General features: G+C 37.3%; 1 protein-coding gene across 1 annotated transcript in view; it reads left to right on the forward strand.

Moving 5' to 3' along the window:
- Nucleotides 1-13,254, forward strand: part of DMD (dystrophin) — a 2,676,943-nt gene extending 2,663,689 nt beyond the window's left edge. Inside the window, exon 77 of the mRNA XM_089653005.1 lies at nucleotides 1,378-13,254. Coding sequence (XP_089509131.1) covers nucleotides 1,378-1,475 — 98 coding nt within the window. The 3' untranslated portion in view covers nucleotides 1,476-13,254. The remainder of the gene's footprint in view (nucleotides 1-1,377) is intronic.
- The last annotated feature ends 1,505 nt before the right edge of the window (nucleotides 13,255-14,759 follow it).

Genomic DNA, 14,759 nt, shown 5'->3' on the forward strand with positions numbered 1-14,759 from the left:
CCTTGATGAAGACAGGTGTAGCTGCATTTATATTAGCTGACATTTATTATTCAAACTTTCCACCTGACATTTAAGACAATTTTGTGCCTGATATATTTATATTCAATGAAAAGAAAATTTGATTGCATGAGCTGTAATTATATTCACAGAAAAAAATAAACTTAAAACCCGTGGAGATAAAATATAACAGCAAAACTTTTATTTAAGCTTTGGGTAAAGATGGAAGGAGTTAGTACAGCTGTCAGGTTTCTTTTGCGGTCTTTGACTCCATTTGGAGAATAAAGTCTCTCAATATCTGACCAGCTGACAACTGTTATTGAGACTGAAAGTGAGTGTAAAAACCAAAATTCTGGCTTACCACCAGAACATATAGGGGTTAGGCAAAAAATGGAAACACTGAATGATTTGCAGGTCTATGTGACAATGTGTTTCGTGTTGAAAGCGGAAGTGATGTAACTTTTTTTTTTGCTTCCGCTGTGTGATGAAATACCTACCTAACAGGTGGAAAGCCTCACTTTTGTCATTCGCTGCATGTGCTGCTAGTAATACAGAGTCATTTCCGAACTTACTGACCTTCAAAGAGGCAAATTGTTGGTGCCCACTTAGCTGGTGCCTCTGTGACTGAAATTATCAATTAATTTGCTGTGTTGCGAAGTACAGTATCAAAGGTTAAATGACGGCATATTCAGTTTCTGGGGAAAAGTCGCCTGATAAGCATAAGTGCGGTCGACATGGTCAACTGACTGAAAGAGACAAAAGGATATTGCGCAGGATTGTGACCTGGAATAACAAAACTGCTGCAAAAGTGACTGCAGAGCTCAGTCTGAGTCTTCACATGATTGAGATTGAGCTCTGCAGTCACTTTTTCAACAGTTGTTTTCTTATTACTGGTCACAGTCCTGCGCAATGTCCTTTTGTCTCTTTCGGTCAGTTAACCATGTCGATTGTGCGAATCCTTATCAGATGACATTTTCTAAGAAACTGTATATACCGTCATAAACTTTGATACTGTACTTCATGACATGACAAATTGGCAGTCACAGAGGGACCAGCTAAGCGGGCACCAACAATCTGCCCTCTTTAAAGCTCAGTAAGCTCTGACATGACTCCGTATTACCAGCCGCGCACGCAGTGAATGATGAAAGTGAGGCTTCCCACCTGTTAGCTAGGTGTCTCATCGCGCAGCGGAACCAAAAGAATGTTATATCACTCTTACACCTGCAAATCATGGGGGGTTAATAAGGGAAATCATTCAATGAGACTGCCTAAGTGGTCATTTACTTCACTTTAAGGAATACCATCACTTGAAAAACAAAGCACTTATTTTCTTTCTTTTCCTAATGGGAGTTATAATGTATTTTGCCTTTTCTCTTCTAGGAAACCATGTAGGAAATCTCTTTCATATGGCTGATGATTTGGGAAGAGCGATGGAAACTTTAGTCACTGTCATGACTGACGACGAGGTGTTAGAGTAACAACTCCCTACGCACCGCATGTGTTTTTTTTTATATAACTATCTTCGTACAACAAAAAAGGGGATTAGACTGTAAGAGTTTACAAGAAAATATCTATATTTTTGTGAAGGGTAGTGGTACTATACTGTAGATTTCAGTAGTTTCTTAAGTCTGTTATTGTTTTGGTAACAATGGCAGGTTTTAAATGTCTATGCAATTGTACAAAACCAATAAGAAAACTACATGTAAAATCTTGATAGCTTAAAAAAATCTTGCCATTTCTTTTTACAGAGGGCAATTTTGGGTTGTTTAAAAAAATTTATATCAGTTATAAAGAGAGATTGTAAACTAAAGTGTGCTTTATAAAAAAAAATAATTTGTTTATAAAAAATCCCTTTGAAAAAGGAAAAAAAAAAACAAAAAAAAAACAACAGTGCATTGTTTAGAATTGCCATGGCTTTGTAACTGTATATCAACAACTTTCATATTAAGTATCATATTTTTTTTTCCTTTTGTGCATCAAAGAACATCAGTTAAAGCACCAAATATGAAATTGACTTTGTTTCACAGACTCACTTGTTGATTGAAAAACAATGGAACTTGGGCAAAAGTTTTTGTATTCTTTTCATTGACACAAGAAGCATGTAGACCAGTGATGGGAACCCTGAATTAGAGTATTATTTTTCATTTTATGGGAACACAACGGTACTAACAATTCATAGAGTTAAAAGGATAAGTTACTAATGTAATGTACGTTTCTAAGAGCCCACTTTAACACAGCAGTATTGTTAAGCTTGTATCTCTCAGCTTACTGTGAATACTATTGAGCCCTATGGGCAATAATTTTTTTTTTTTTTTTGCTTCAAACTGTGTAATATAAAACCTTTTTTGGTTTAAAGAATATGTACCAGTTTCCAATTAGCAATTGAAGATTTTTTTTTTTTTTTTTATGTGGATGAAAGGCCAGAGCAGTCTGGAACCAGATAGTTCTCCCCTGAGTGCTGTCCTAACTCTGGCCTTTATTAACTTAATGCCCTGCAGTGATTGTACTGTAAATCCATTAGGTTTCATCATTTTGTGGTTAGACTAGTGAAAGCTGATCTGGCTGCTGCTAGGGGTCGCTGTGTACCACAGTACTGTATTATTAAATGCAGGCTTTGGATTAGCTTTGTGACGAGAAGACTACAAATGCAGAATAAAATGATGTAATTTTTTTGGATGATATTGTTACCAATTGTGAACGGAGACCTTGGTACATGTTTTTAACAGGAGCATAATGTCATATGTGCTAGAGAAAATTTAAATTTTTTACCCATAATACTTTTTATGAGAGACAAGTTAAAGTGGTTCTGCACTGCTTACGATTATACAACAGTAGCAAGCTGAGTACCCTTTTATTTATTCTACCTTTTTAATTATTTTATTTAAAATCATTTCCAACTAGATTACTTTTAGGCATTTGGAGTAGCTAGCATTTTAAAGGGATACTGCATTTAAACTGTGGTATTATGTAAATGTGCTATTCAGGATATGTTTGTCCTAACTTAATGCGTGCAGTTAAGCAATAATGGACCAGTAATCTATATGTATGTGATCTAGTGCCCAGAAGTCAGTACTTATAACAGAACTGTGTAGATGAAAACATGTGTTACAGTCAAGAGCCATTTTTACAGATATCTATGAAAACTGGTGGGTAGAAAGAGTAGTTGGCCACAAGTACCATCTAGTGAGAGTTTATTTTCCCCTTCAAAACGTGAAAATCTGGAAAGTCCTTTTGTTATGAGATAAGGTATCCTTTCATTTAAACCGGTTTTCATAAAGGTCTTAAGTGGCTAGTTAAGAAAATGCCTCCAAAAACGTTATTACTTGACTGTAGGGTTCATATGTAAGAATGTGTTGAGAGGGATGTGAAAATTGTCAGTCCAAATCTGTGAACCCTGTAATGTTGTTAATACACTACAGTCTTTAAATCCACCACTTAAGACCTCGTGGTTATCCAGTTGCCTTGCTTCCAGGGGTCACTGTAAATGCTCAGGCGAATTACTGGTACCTTCTTGATAGAGTTCCTTGCAAGTTAAGCTGCACTTTTAAAGCAACTAATGCAGTTAAACTTACTACTAAAAATACCCTTATGCTCTACTCTCACTATTATTGAGATATGTATAAAGCCAACTTGTGCTTTTATGCTTCCAAACTTCTGTAAAGTGAATTATGTCTGTCATTAAGGAGGCTCATGAATCTAAAAAAGTGTGCTTGCAAGAAATTTTCTTGTTGTTCGTTGCCCAAGTTTTTTAACTTGTTGCTATAGCAACAAGAGATGTTCATGTTGGCACATTTTTCTTTTACTACATAAACCATACAATATTTAACTTCAGTGTGGTTACTATCTATTGATAAGGTGGGATTTCCAAGGCTAGAGACACAAAGTATTGAACAAAAGATGCTCTACAGGAAAAATGTCTGTTATCCCACAAAAGTTCAAGTTAATTGTTTTCTCAGCAACCATTCTGTGTCCATGCATCCTGGTCTTCATACAAACTCTGAGCTCCAGGATGATAAACAAGTCACTTATAGAATTGTGTGTATGGTTTAGAATGGAGAACCTCTTTAATGTGTCACTAAAGTGTTTTCCAGGAATTCTGTATGAGCCCTGTAGCAGTCAAAGACTATTAAGTGATACAGATAATGAAAAGACATTGTTATATAAGAATATGGTCCTTCACCCATGTCTTGGTAACTCTTGAAATTGTACGTTTATCAAATCTGCACACTGGCACTTTGAAAATATAGTATGTGGTCTTTGTTGTTTGTACTAGAGGTAAAAATGTAAGGTCACTGACTGCATTATCCTGACTGGTCTTCTGATGGTAATAGTCCAAAAGACCACCAATGCCACTTAAGCTGAAAGTAGGTGACTGCTGCTTCCCAGCACCAAAAATTGTAGCTATTTCCTTATTTTGTCTTGTCATGCGAACAGTGGAACAATTGTGATGTGATTTCTTTAACAGAGTTCCCAGAAATGATAGCTCTCCCGTAAAAGCAATCAGCAGCATCCATTTTCGCCAAATGTGTTCTCAGCTTCCCATCGGAGCTTGAGATGTATTGCAACATGTCAACCGTCTGAAACAGGGTAGAAAAGCTACAACTGTGTGCTTATCTTCAACAGTCCACACATGCATATGTAAAATAGAACCTCACGTCCAGAGACTCAGATGCTTCCATCAGTTGCACTGTTCTATTAACAGGTTTCATGGCCTTGATGTCTGCTGATTGATCGTAGCATTTCAGTCCAGGTGTGTGTATGTATGTGGACAATTTCATCCATCTGGCACCTTTTATGGGTGATTTGCTGCCTTGCCTATATTATATTGTTATATTACACAAGATAACGTGCTAAGGACAACCCCATGTTCTTTCAAAATTTGTCTAATTGTGTGTTGTTTTCAGACATGGCTAACCATGTTGCATCTACCTCACTATGGTTTTGTGGTGTTTCTGAACATGTCAGCAAAACATGAAACATTGCCACTATATCCATTGTGTAAGCAGCCATTTATACCTAACCTTTTTGTCACTGTTGGCATATGTGAAAGTGTGTTCCCCAGCCAGAGTTGAACTACTGAAACACATTTTACCATTTTACTATTTACCGTTTTCAGATGTTTATTTTGAGGTTGGTTTTTTGGGGGGGTTTTTTCTGTATAACAAAAGTGTGTTTCAGTTTCTGTGGCTAATTGTTCACATCAGAATACTCATCTTTTGCTTACAGAGGGCTGCCAGACTACAGTTTTTAAATGTAACTAAACTGCCAAAAAGTAGAATGATTAAGTATTAAACATTCAATTTAAAACAAGTATACATGTACTACCTTCATAGTTCTCGGTAAAAATAAGCTGTTGAGCAATAATATATATATATGAGCGAGAAATGGATAATTTAAGAATAAAGCTTTCCTTGAATAGGATGTTCACATGCCACCATCTTATGCGGAGGTTAAAAGAATAGCTTTGGAAAATGAAACTAAACCGTTAAATTGCCTAATAATTACATTTACAGTCCCATTCGTGTGGCTGCAGTCTTAGAAGCTTCTGCAGCCTGGCTGGTTTGTGATGCCAGTGGGAAATTTATCGGTCTGGCTGGCCAAGCAGAGCTGCAAGATAGTAGAGCTAGGTGTCCCGGGACCTGAACTGTAGCAGATAAGGAGAACTCTCTGTAAAGTAGAGTATAAATCTCACACGTGGTTTGACTTAATTTTCCACTCAAAAAAATAAATATTTTGACTGAATAGACATTTAGAGCATTAAATGGTATCTAAATCCAAGCCTCTGGGTGTGTATATAGAATGTGAAATATTTTTATTGCAGGTCATTCCCAGGATGTGATGAGCAAGGTTTATAGGCTGTGCTGTCATGTATCAGCCTTTCCTGATGATGCTGGTCTTGAGGATAGTGCTTACTGGAGCTTTAAGGCTAAATCACATGGTTCATTTTTTTCTTGTGCTACGTGCACTTAACCTCTTGGTTTCCATGTGCTGCAAAAGAACAGTGATAGCTTGATTTAGTTTCCTTTAACCACTTTACTATGGCCCTTAATAAAATATTGCAAAATGCAGTGATGTGCTGTCAGCCTTAGTAACCATTGCAGCAATCTGTTGTAAGCCAATTAATTAAAGATCAGCTGCAGTTAGTTGCTTATTGCTTGCTACCTGATTAAATAAATGTAATGAGCAACACATTTTCCATAATAGAAAATGAAGTGAAGGAGATTTCTTATGTGATATATAATAGCATACGCAATGATAATAGAGGTTTAGTGTTTAGACATAGACCTTACACAGTTTAGGTAGGTACAGAACAGCAGCCAGGATTCAGTTCCAAATGACCTACATGGTGATGGATGAGAATCACACTGAAGATCTTATCTGTATCATGTAGATGCCTCTACAGACTGTTCCATTTCAGTTATGTATGCCAGATTGAAAAGGGTCAACAGGCTGCCATATAGATAACTGATCTTTTGATTCGCAAGCACTGTGTAAGCCCTGGTTCACACTGATGTGGTGAAGAATTCGCAGTGTTTTCTGTGCCAATTCCGCATCAGAATTGCACCCCATTCATGCGAACCGCTGTGGGTGTGTATGTTAAGTTAACGTCTGCAAAACGCGGTGCGATGTGCAGAATAAGATCGCATAGGTGTGAATACCCATGCAATCCAATTCTAGCGCATACCAAAAAAAGTGGCCTGCACCTTTTTGGTGCGACTGCGGTGCAATTTGAGCCATACAAAATGTATGGCTCCAATCGCACCGCACACAAATCGCATGTGATTTGTACAGGAATGCGGTGTGGTTCCTGCGCAAATCAAATGCGATATACCGCAGCTCATATATGTGAACCCAGGTTAACTCAACACAACCACATTCCTGGCATATTGCCAACAGCATCCTGTCCCATTCTCTGTTATGCATGAGTTTACATACAGATAAGTAATGTATGTGAAGAACACTTAAATGGAAAGTTACTGGGATAAAAACCAGACCATTATATTATGATTGATAATAAAATGGGGTTCATTTAATACAAAGCCACTAAGCTGCCTCCACTGACATCCAGTGGGAAACTGGCTACACTTGTTCTTACAGCTCAAGCCTTATATCTCATGCTCCAAGCATATATTGGGACTTAGACATATAATAAATGTAAACGTTAATACAAAGAGGCTTTCCTTCAAATTTCTAATTCTGCCTTTCTAATATTACTTGAAATTTGGGTATTTATTGGTAAATGTGTTTAAACTTTGGAATTGCCAGTGCTTTGCACATAGGTATATACAGTTGTGTTCAAAATAATAGCAGTGTGTTGAAAAAAGTGAATAAAGCTCAAAATCCTTCTAATAGTTTTTATTTCCATACAAAAAAATGCATTGGGAACACTACACATTCTATTCCAAATCAAAACATGAAGAAAAATGTCAAATTTGTGGTTTTCCTCTAAAAAAAATTGAAGAAATGTGAATATTAGACTGTTCAAAAAAATAGCAGTGTTTTTATTCTTCTTTACAAACTCAAACATTCACTATATAAACTGAAAAATGTTTGAAGATTTTGCTTTCCTTTGAATCCCTTAATTAATATTTAGTTGTATAAGCACTGTTTCTGAGATCTGCTGTACATCTGTGTTGCATGGAGTCAACCAACTTCTGGTACCTGTGAACAGGTATTCCAGCCCAGGATGATTGGACTACATTCCACCGTTCTTCTCTATTTCTTGGTTTTGCCTCAGAAACTGCATTTTTGATGTCACCCCACAAGTTTTCTATTGGATTAAGATCCGGGGATTGGGCTGGCCACTCCATAACGTCAATCTTGTTGGTCTGGAACCAAGATGTTGCACGTTTACTGGTGTGTTTGGGGTCGTTGTCTTGTTGGAACACCCATTTCAAGGGCATTTCCTCTTCAGCATAAGGCAGCATGACCTCTTCAAGTATTCTGATGTATTCAAACTGATCCATGATCCCTGGTATGCGATAAATAGGCCCAACACCGTAGTATGAGAAACATCCCCATATCATGATGCTTGCGCAACCATGCTTCACTGTCTTCACAGTGTACTGTGGCTTGAATTCAGTGTTTGGGGGTCGTCTGACAAACTGTCTCCGGCCACTAGACCCAAAAAGAACAATCATCCGTTCACAAAATGTTGCGCCATTTCTCTTTAGGCCAGTCAATGTGCTCTTTGGCAAATTGTAACCTCTTCAGCATGTCTTTTTTTCAACAGTGGGACTTTGCGGGGGCTTCTTGCAGATAGAAGACCCCTATGTGAAGCCAAGCTAATTGTAACAGTACTCACAGGTAACTTTAGACCACCTTTGATCTTCCTGGAGCTGATTGTTGGCTGAGTCCTTGCCATTTTGGCTATTATTCTATCTATTTTAATGGTAGTTTTTTGCTTTCTTCCACGTCTTTCAGGTTTTGGTTGCTATTTTAAAGCATTTGCGAACATTTTAGCTGAGCAGCCTATCATTTTCTGCATTTCTTTATATGTTTTCCCCTCTCCAATCAACATTTTAATCAAGGTACGCTGTTCTTCTGAACATGGTCTGGAACAACACATTTTCCGCAGAATTTCAGAGAGAAAAGCACTGTAACCAGCATGTACAACATTTGCTGCCTTCCTTCCTTAAATAAGGGCAATAATTGCCACCTGTTTTTCAAAGAATGAATGACCTCACTAATAGAACGCCACACTGCTAATATTTTGAATATGCCCCTTTCAATTAGTGATTCAATGACACAGAATCAGCAGCATGCATGTCATGACTGTTGGGTCTGTTGGATTTCTATTACTCTACTACACCTGCTAGCAAATTATTTGCCATGTAGAAATATAATTTCTCCTAAAAACAGTGATTTATCAGGTTAGTGATGTCTGACTGCTATTTTGAACACAACTGTACATAGTCAAATGTATATTCCAACTTTGCACAATGATCAGTTCTCGCCTATTATGACTACATGTTGAAAGTGAATGGTCACATTACCTAGTGTCCTATATTTGCTACTCTGTCCCAAAGCAAGGTGGTACCCAGCAGAAATTGTTAGTAGCTTAGAATATTAAGAAAGATGTTTTATTGTTACTTAGAAAGGTAAAGATTAGGAAAATGCTACAACTACAGCTGAGCAAACCTTTTGGCGCTCTATAAATACTGTATTATAATAATAACTAACCCATCATTGTCTTTATTTAAAGCCAATCTCTAGCCAAAATTTTTATTTTTTGAATTTGGCTAGTCGGGAATTATGTCCAGGTTTTGTTGTTTTCTTAACCTTTGGTATCAATGTCCCCAAAGTGGTCACAGACAGTGGTAAAATGCTTAAGTAGAGTTGGGAAAAGTTAAATCCTCTGGCAGTTTTCAAGAATTCTTTTGTCTCCCCAATGGAGTCTTCTGCCATACTGTCCAGGGGGTAGGTGTCAGAAGAACTGAGGGGAAATCTTTGAGCTTTCAGCATTTTAAATCCAACTGAGGCGCAAACCTTTCTTATTTCTATCCAAAACGTTTTAAAATCTTTCTTTTGTGTAATATTTTCCTATAGTTTTGATTACTTGGTTATCCATTCTCTAACTCCCTAAGCCATCTTTGTACATTTACAGCTACCCATGTCCTTGTGAATCGTTTTGGATAGAGGCTTTTAAGTTAATTCAAATGAAGCATTTGACAGGACAGTTTTATCACTGACATTTTTAATTTTCTTTCTTTGATATAAGAAAACATCCAGCTCAGCTTGAAAATAAAATCACTGTTACAAATATTAATGAAATGAGAACATGGCATAGTTTTTAGGAAGTCATTTTTGCCTTCACTGTTTAAACTGTTGTTCAGAACAGCAGTGAGTGGCATCTAAGCAGGTGCACTGTACTACTGATATGTACCCAGCTCCAATGTAATGAAGAGCTTAGCAGTATAGAATGTTATGATGTAAAAAACTTATTTAAATTCTTACTGGTTACAGCAGGGCCATAATAGCTCTTTAATTTATGTAGCTGTCTGACAGGTTTTTAGCAAAACCTTATGCTCATCACTATTGTGAAACCATTTTAATGTATCTCATATGGATGGTTTTATATTGTTAGCCTATTAAAATGTGACACTTTTAGGGTAAAACAGCTAAATACAGTTAATTGGAAGCAGTAACGTTACTATACTGTGTTCGCACTAATACGCATCATCTTTTCGCTTGCATCCCTGATATCCTCTTTCAGGTCTCGCTGCCCTACAGCTTCATGAAACTCAACTTATAGTATATAATATAGTAAACATTTCTGTTACTGTATTGACCATAGAGATTTGTAAATAATCCACTGGAAAAAGACCTGTATTTTCCTAAAAGAAAAGTTCTTGCTGAACTGCTTAAGATATTGGTCCGATGAAGAGTTCAGTGTTTTTCATTGGGTCTGACCCAACCCATGGATTTCCATTTCTGTTGTACAAGGCAGGGCGCAAAGAGTTCACAGGTAATTAGTAAATATGGCTTCCACATATACATATATAATTTCACTTTTTAGATGGGAAAAAGGATTTGAAATGCATTCATAAACTGAGTACCTTTAGTGGATCATTTTGACATGGAAAAAAAAATGGGTAGTGAGTTGGTGGATGATGAGGCATGGAAGAGTGAGTTGCAAGAGGGCCACATCTAAAAAGATGATACAGTGAGGGAATTCTTTATGGAGATACTGATAGCACAATCTTTATGCAAAATAAAATGTATGAACTTCATATACAAATTGAGGGAGAAGATGCTAGTCAGCAGGTTCTTTTAAACATGTATTTTAACTGTGTGTTTCCACTAACAATAACAGAAAAGACTTAAAATTAGGGCTCCAATTTAAAGTGAACCAATGCTGACAGCAATATGAGAGCTACCACTGCTGACTTATTTGTAAATTTGCAGGATCCAGCATTAACAAGGAGCTGATGGTTTTCCTCTGCAAGCTGCAGGATATTACTGGAAATTCTCCACACTGCCCTGGCACTTTTAGGTGGCATTTTGGAAAATACAGCACTGAGTATTGTGCCTACAGATAACACTTGCGGATATAACCCTGTCCCATAACCTGTTGCATGGTTATGTTAGTAGATGATGTTGGTGTCCCCCCATCAAGCCACCCAACACATTTTTTTTTTTTTTTGTAACTATGCAGGCCAAAGAAACACAGTGCAATCTGTTATTAAAGCACACAGTGCAATGTACTGGGGAGCTGGTACCGCTTGAACAGTATCACTTTTCATCTTCCAAGCAGCAGCATTGACGAGATAAGAAGTGCATTGTTGAAGTAGGAGTAGGTTTAAGAAGCATTTATAAATGTACTGGTATTGTCACACTGGTTTATAAATAAGGCCTTAATTCACAGACTTGGATAAAAATGCAGCCAGTTAAGTCTGATGAAGCTGAATTCCCATCTTTTATACTTGTTTCAGGTCAGTAACTCACTAAGTAGCACTCCCAGGATTAAGGTGACCTCCCCACAGCATGCAACATTGGACTACTAGGTAATGGCAGCTCTCATAGGTTCTCTTTAAAGCAGAAGTAAAAGGCACAAATATTTAGTTTCAATGGTCTGACGCCCGTGAAGTCCTTCGCTAGTGCCAGCATCTTCTGCCCAGCTTCTACCAGGTGCCAGTCTTCAGCTGTCTTGACTTGCGCAGGATGACGTCACTCCCTCACATATGCTGGAGTTCAGTCATCCTGGAACACAGGCAGTGTACATTCTGCAGGGGATTGCAAACTGGCAGGCTAGTGGATTTTACAATAAACAGCCAGCCTGTTTGCAATTTTTTATTTTTCAACTTGGGTCTGCTTTAAAGCTGACCATGCACTGAGCTAAATTTGGCCGGTCTAACAGAGTGACCAAATTTTGACCAGTGTTTGACCTCCCCTACTCGATAGAAGTAATTTAACTTCTGTTAAGGGGACAGGTCAGATACTTTTCCAGTGGTTATCGGTGGCTGCAGCCACTGATCAGTACATTCTGATAGCAGCAGGTGCCGCTGTCAGAACACAATGGGGTTGATTCACTATTGGTAAATATATTGTGAACTGCAAGTGCAGTTGCTTTCGATCCGAGGAGAAGCTCTGCTGATGTCTTTCATCCAATCATGTGCAAGCAAAAATAAAAATGTTATTTTTTTAATTTTCCTTGTATGTTCCCTTCAGATCTGGAGCAACTGCACATTCAGTGCACTTCCAAGCGTAGTTGGAGTGCACTTGCAGTGTACAGCCTATTTTCCTTTAGTAAATCAACCCCATAGTCTTGTGGGTGGGGGGATTCCTCCATCCACCTCATTTGTGTGGATGGAGGAATTGTTTTGTTTTGTTTCCTTTCAGCCCCCTGACTGACCAAAATTACTGTAAAATAACCATGTATGGCCCACCTAAAGAAACATTTGCTATGTGCCTCCTTGAGATTATTCAGACACAGGCATCTCTCAGAAACACTTGTTATAAGTATTACTTTCAGTTTTGAAATACCAGTTCAAGCGTACCTCAATTTTTAGCTATTTTTAATCTGTGCTAGAAATCTACCATTATTTCTATTGCTTTTATACTAATCTCTAGTTAACATGACACATCAGTCAAATGTAGGGTAAGTTTTGTTACAGAACAAATACTGTTGTCTTTGGGCTTTCCCTCATATTGATTTTTCATTTTCCTCTTGTCTTTTTGTTTCTTTTTTTTTTTTTATGTGCATCAAAGCTTTATTTTTCAAAGGGATCACCTCGTTCTTCCCAAACAAATTTAGCCTAGTGCTAGTTTCATGCAATGGTTGTCCTCTCATTTCAGAGATTGGAGTGTGTGTGCCAGATTTGTTTTCAAATATAAAGGAATTTGCACGGTTTGTTTTATTCATTTTGGTTTAATCTATTATGCATTAGTTTTGGAGTGTGTCTCAGATATATATTTCTATACTTAATAAAAAAAAAGAGAAGCTTTATTGCTGCTTTGAACATTATTTAGAAATATTGTTTTAAAAAGAAAGTATTCTATTGCAAAAATGTATTCCATGTTAATACATAACATCAGTATTTGGCATGTTCTGTCATCATCATCTTTTACCATCTTAAGAGATTGTGTTTTAACCACCAACACTGTCAAAATTTTACTAATTATTTTTATATGCATCTTTGTTTTACTCCTGCATTTTCACTACATATCAAGTTCACCAAAAATATGCCTTACTATTGTATTATATAATGCTTTACTCTGTATATCAATAAAGCACGCAATTATGTTACTTATAAATATATGCCTACTCTTTCTTGTTTTTATGCTAAATGAAATGCATTATATGAGAATAGTCTGAGCAATGGATAGGACAAGCATATCATCAGAGCAGCTTTATGGCAAGTCTGTTTTATAATTCACTTTTTCAGTTCAGGTTACCAAAAAAAAACGCAATTGAAAGATTACTGTAAGCAATAACCCAATTTTTCTTCTGCTTTTCTATTTACACAGTATTCTTTGCACAGAACGTAAGACTGTAACTTTATATTCTACTGTATACCAATATATGCTGTATACACTAATTTAGTTCAGATGGTGGCAGGGGTGGACTGACAACTCATGGGGCCCCTGGGAAATAGGGGATCAAGGGGCCACTGTGTCCTTGCCCAAACTCAAAAAAGCCTATGAAAAAGGTACCAGGGGCATCTCATGGGGCCCCTTACTGACCCCGGGCCCTCGGGCTGTGCCCGAGTTTCCAAATGGTCAGTCCACCCCTAGATGGTGGTAGTACATATGTGCAATTTATACACATGGTCTTTTCATTCATATATACACACTATATGGCCAAAGGTTTATGGACTAGACTTGAGATGGATGGTGCCATCAGGGCAGCTTCATCAGGAATCAGAAACCATTTGGGCCATGTATGGCAGGCATACTACGGAGACTGCCACTATTGTCCTTTCCTGAACGCACCAGTTATTTTGTTGTCATGCTGGCCTTCTTGTTCCAGTAACAAGCCTCGAATAAATATGAAGATAAGAACCTCTGACTTTTCTGGTTTGCATACTTATTACAGGTTAGTGACAGCCAATCATCTAGCATATTCAGAAGTTCAGAAATGGCAGTCTCCATATTACTTTTATGACAGTATTTTAAGGACTTTCAAACGCCCACATTCACTTCCTAAAATTAGATTGAACAGGAGGGTACCTGGGCCAAAATGTGAAGCATGTTACTTCATACAGCATAAAAGAACGTAAAGAATATTCATTGGTGAAGTTGACAGGAAGACAATTCTGGCTTTGTGTCTTCTACGCCAAATCAGAGGTGCTGGGAAAAAAGGTAGGCACTTTGCATTGTGTACTGCTTCACCGGCAATATTTTTTTTATATCCTGTGTTTTCATAAGTTTACTGGCCAAATCTTATTGCTGTTGACAACCAGAAGACATAGCTTAATCTATTTTTTGGTTGTTTGAAGCTAGTTACTAACAATGTGTTCAAAGTAAAGGCAGGAAAACTGACAAGCTTTCTGATAAGTTACTTTTATTACCCCCTAATATATGCTACAATAACTTATATTCAAGGCAAATCCATTTTATGTAGTATGAGCCTCATAAATCACATTATGAGGTCAAAAGACAAGCTATAGAAATGTGTAGTGTAGGGTTAATTCCTACCAAAACTTTTATATAGAAATAGGATATAGTGGGAAGGGATTGGATTTTAAATAGTAAGCTCAAATGACCAAGACAGTTGAAATAATTCCGCTATGTATAATATGTAGCAAATAGTGCCAATC

Source organism: Staurois parvus, unplaced genomic scaffold, assembly GCF_062004578.1.
Source record: "Staurois parvus isolate SC_StPar_1 unplaced genomic scaffold, SC_StPar_1.0 ptg000696l, whole genome shotgun sequence".
Taxonomy (NCBI): domain Eukaryota; kingdom Metazoa; phylum Chordata; class Amphibia; order Anura; family Ranidae; genus Staurois; species Staurois parvus.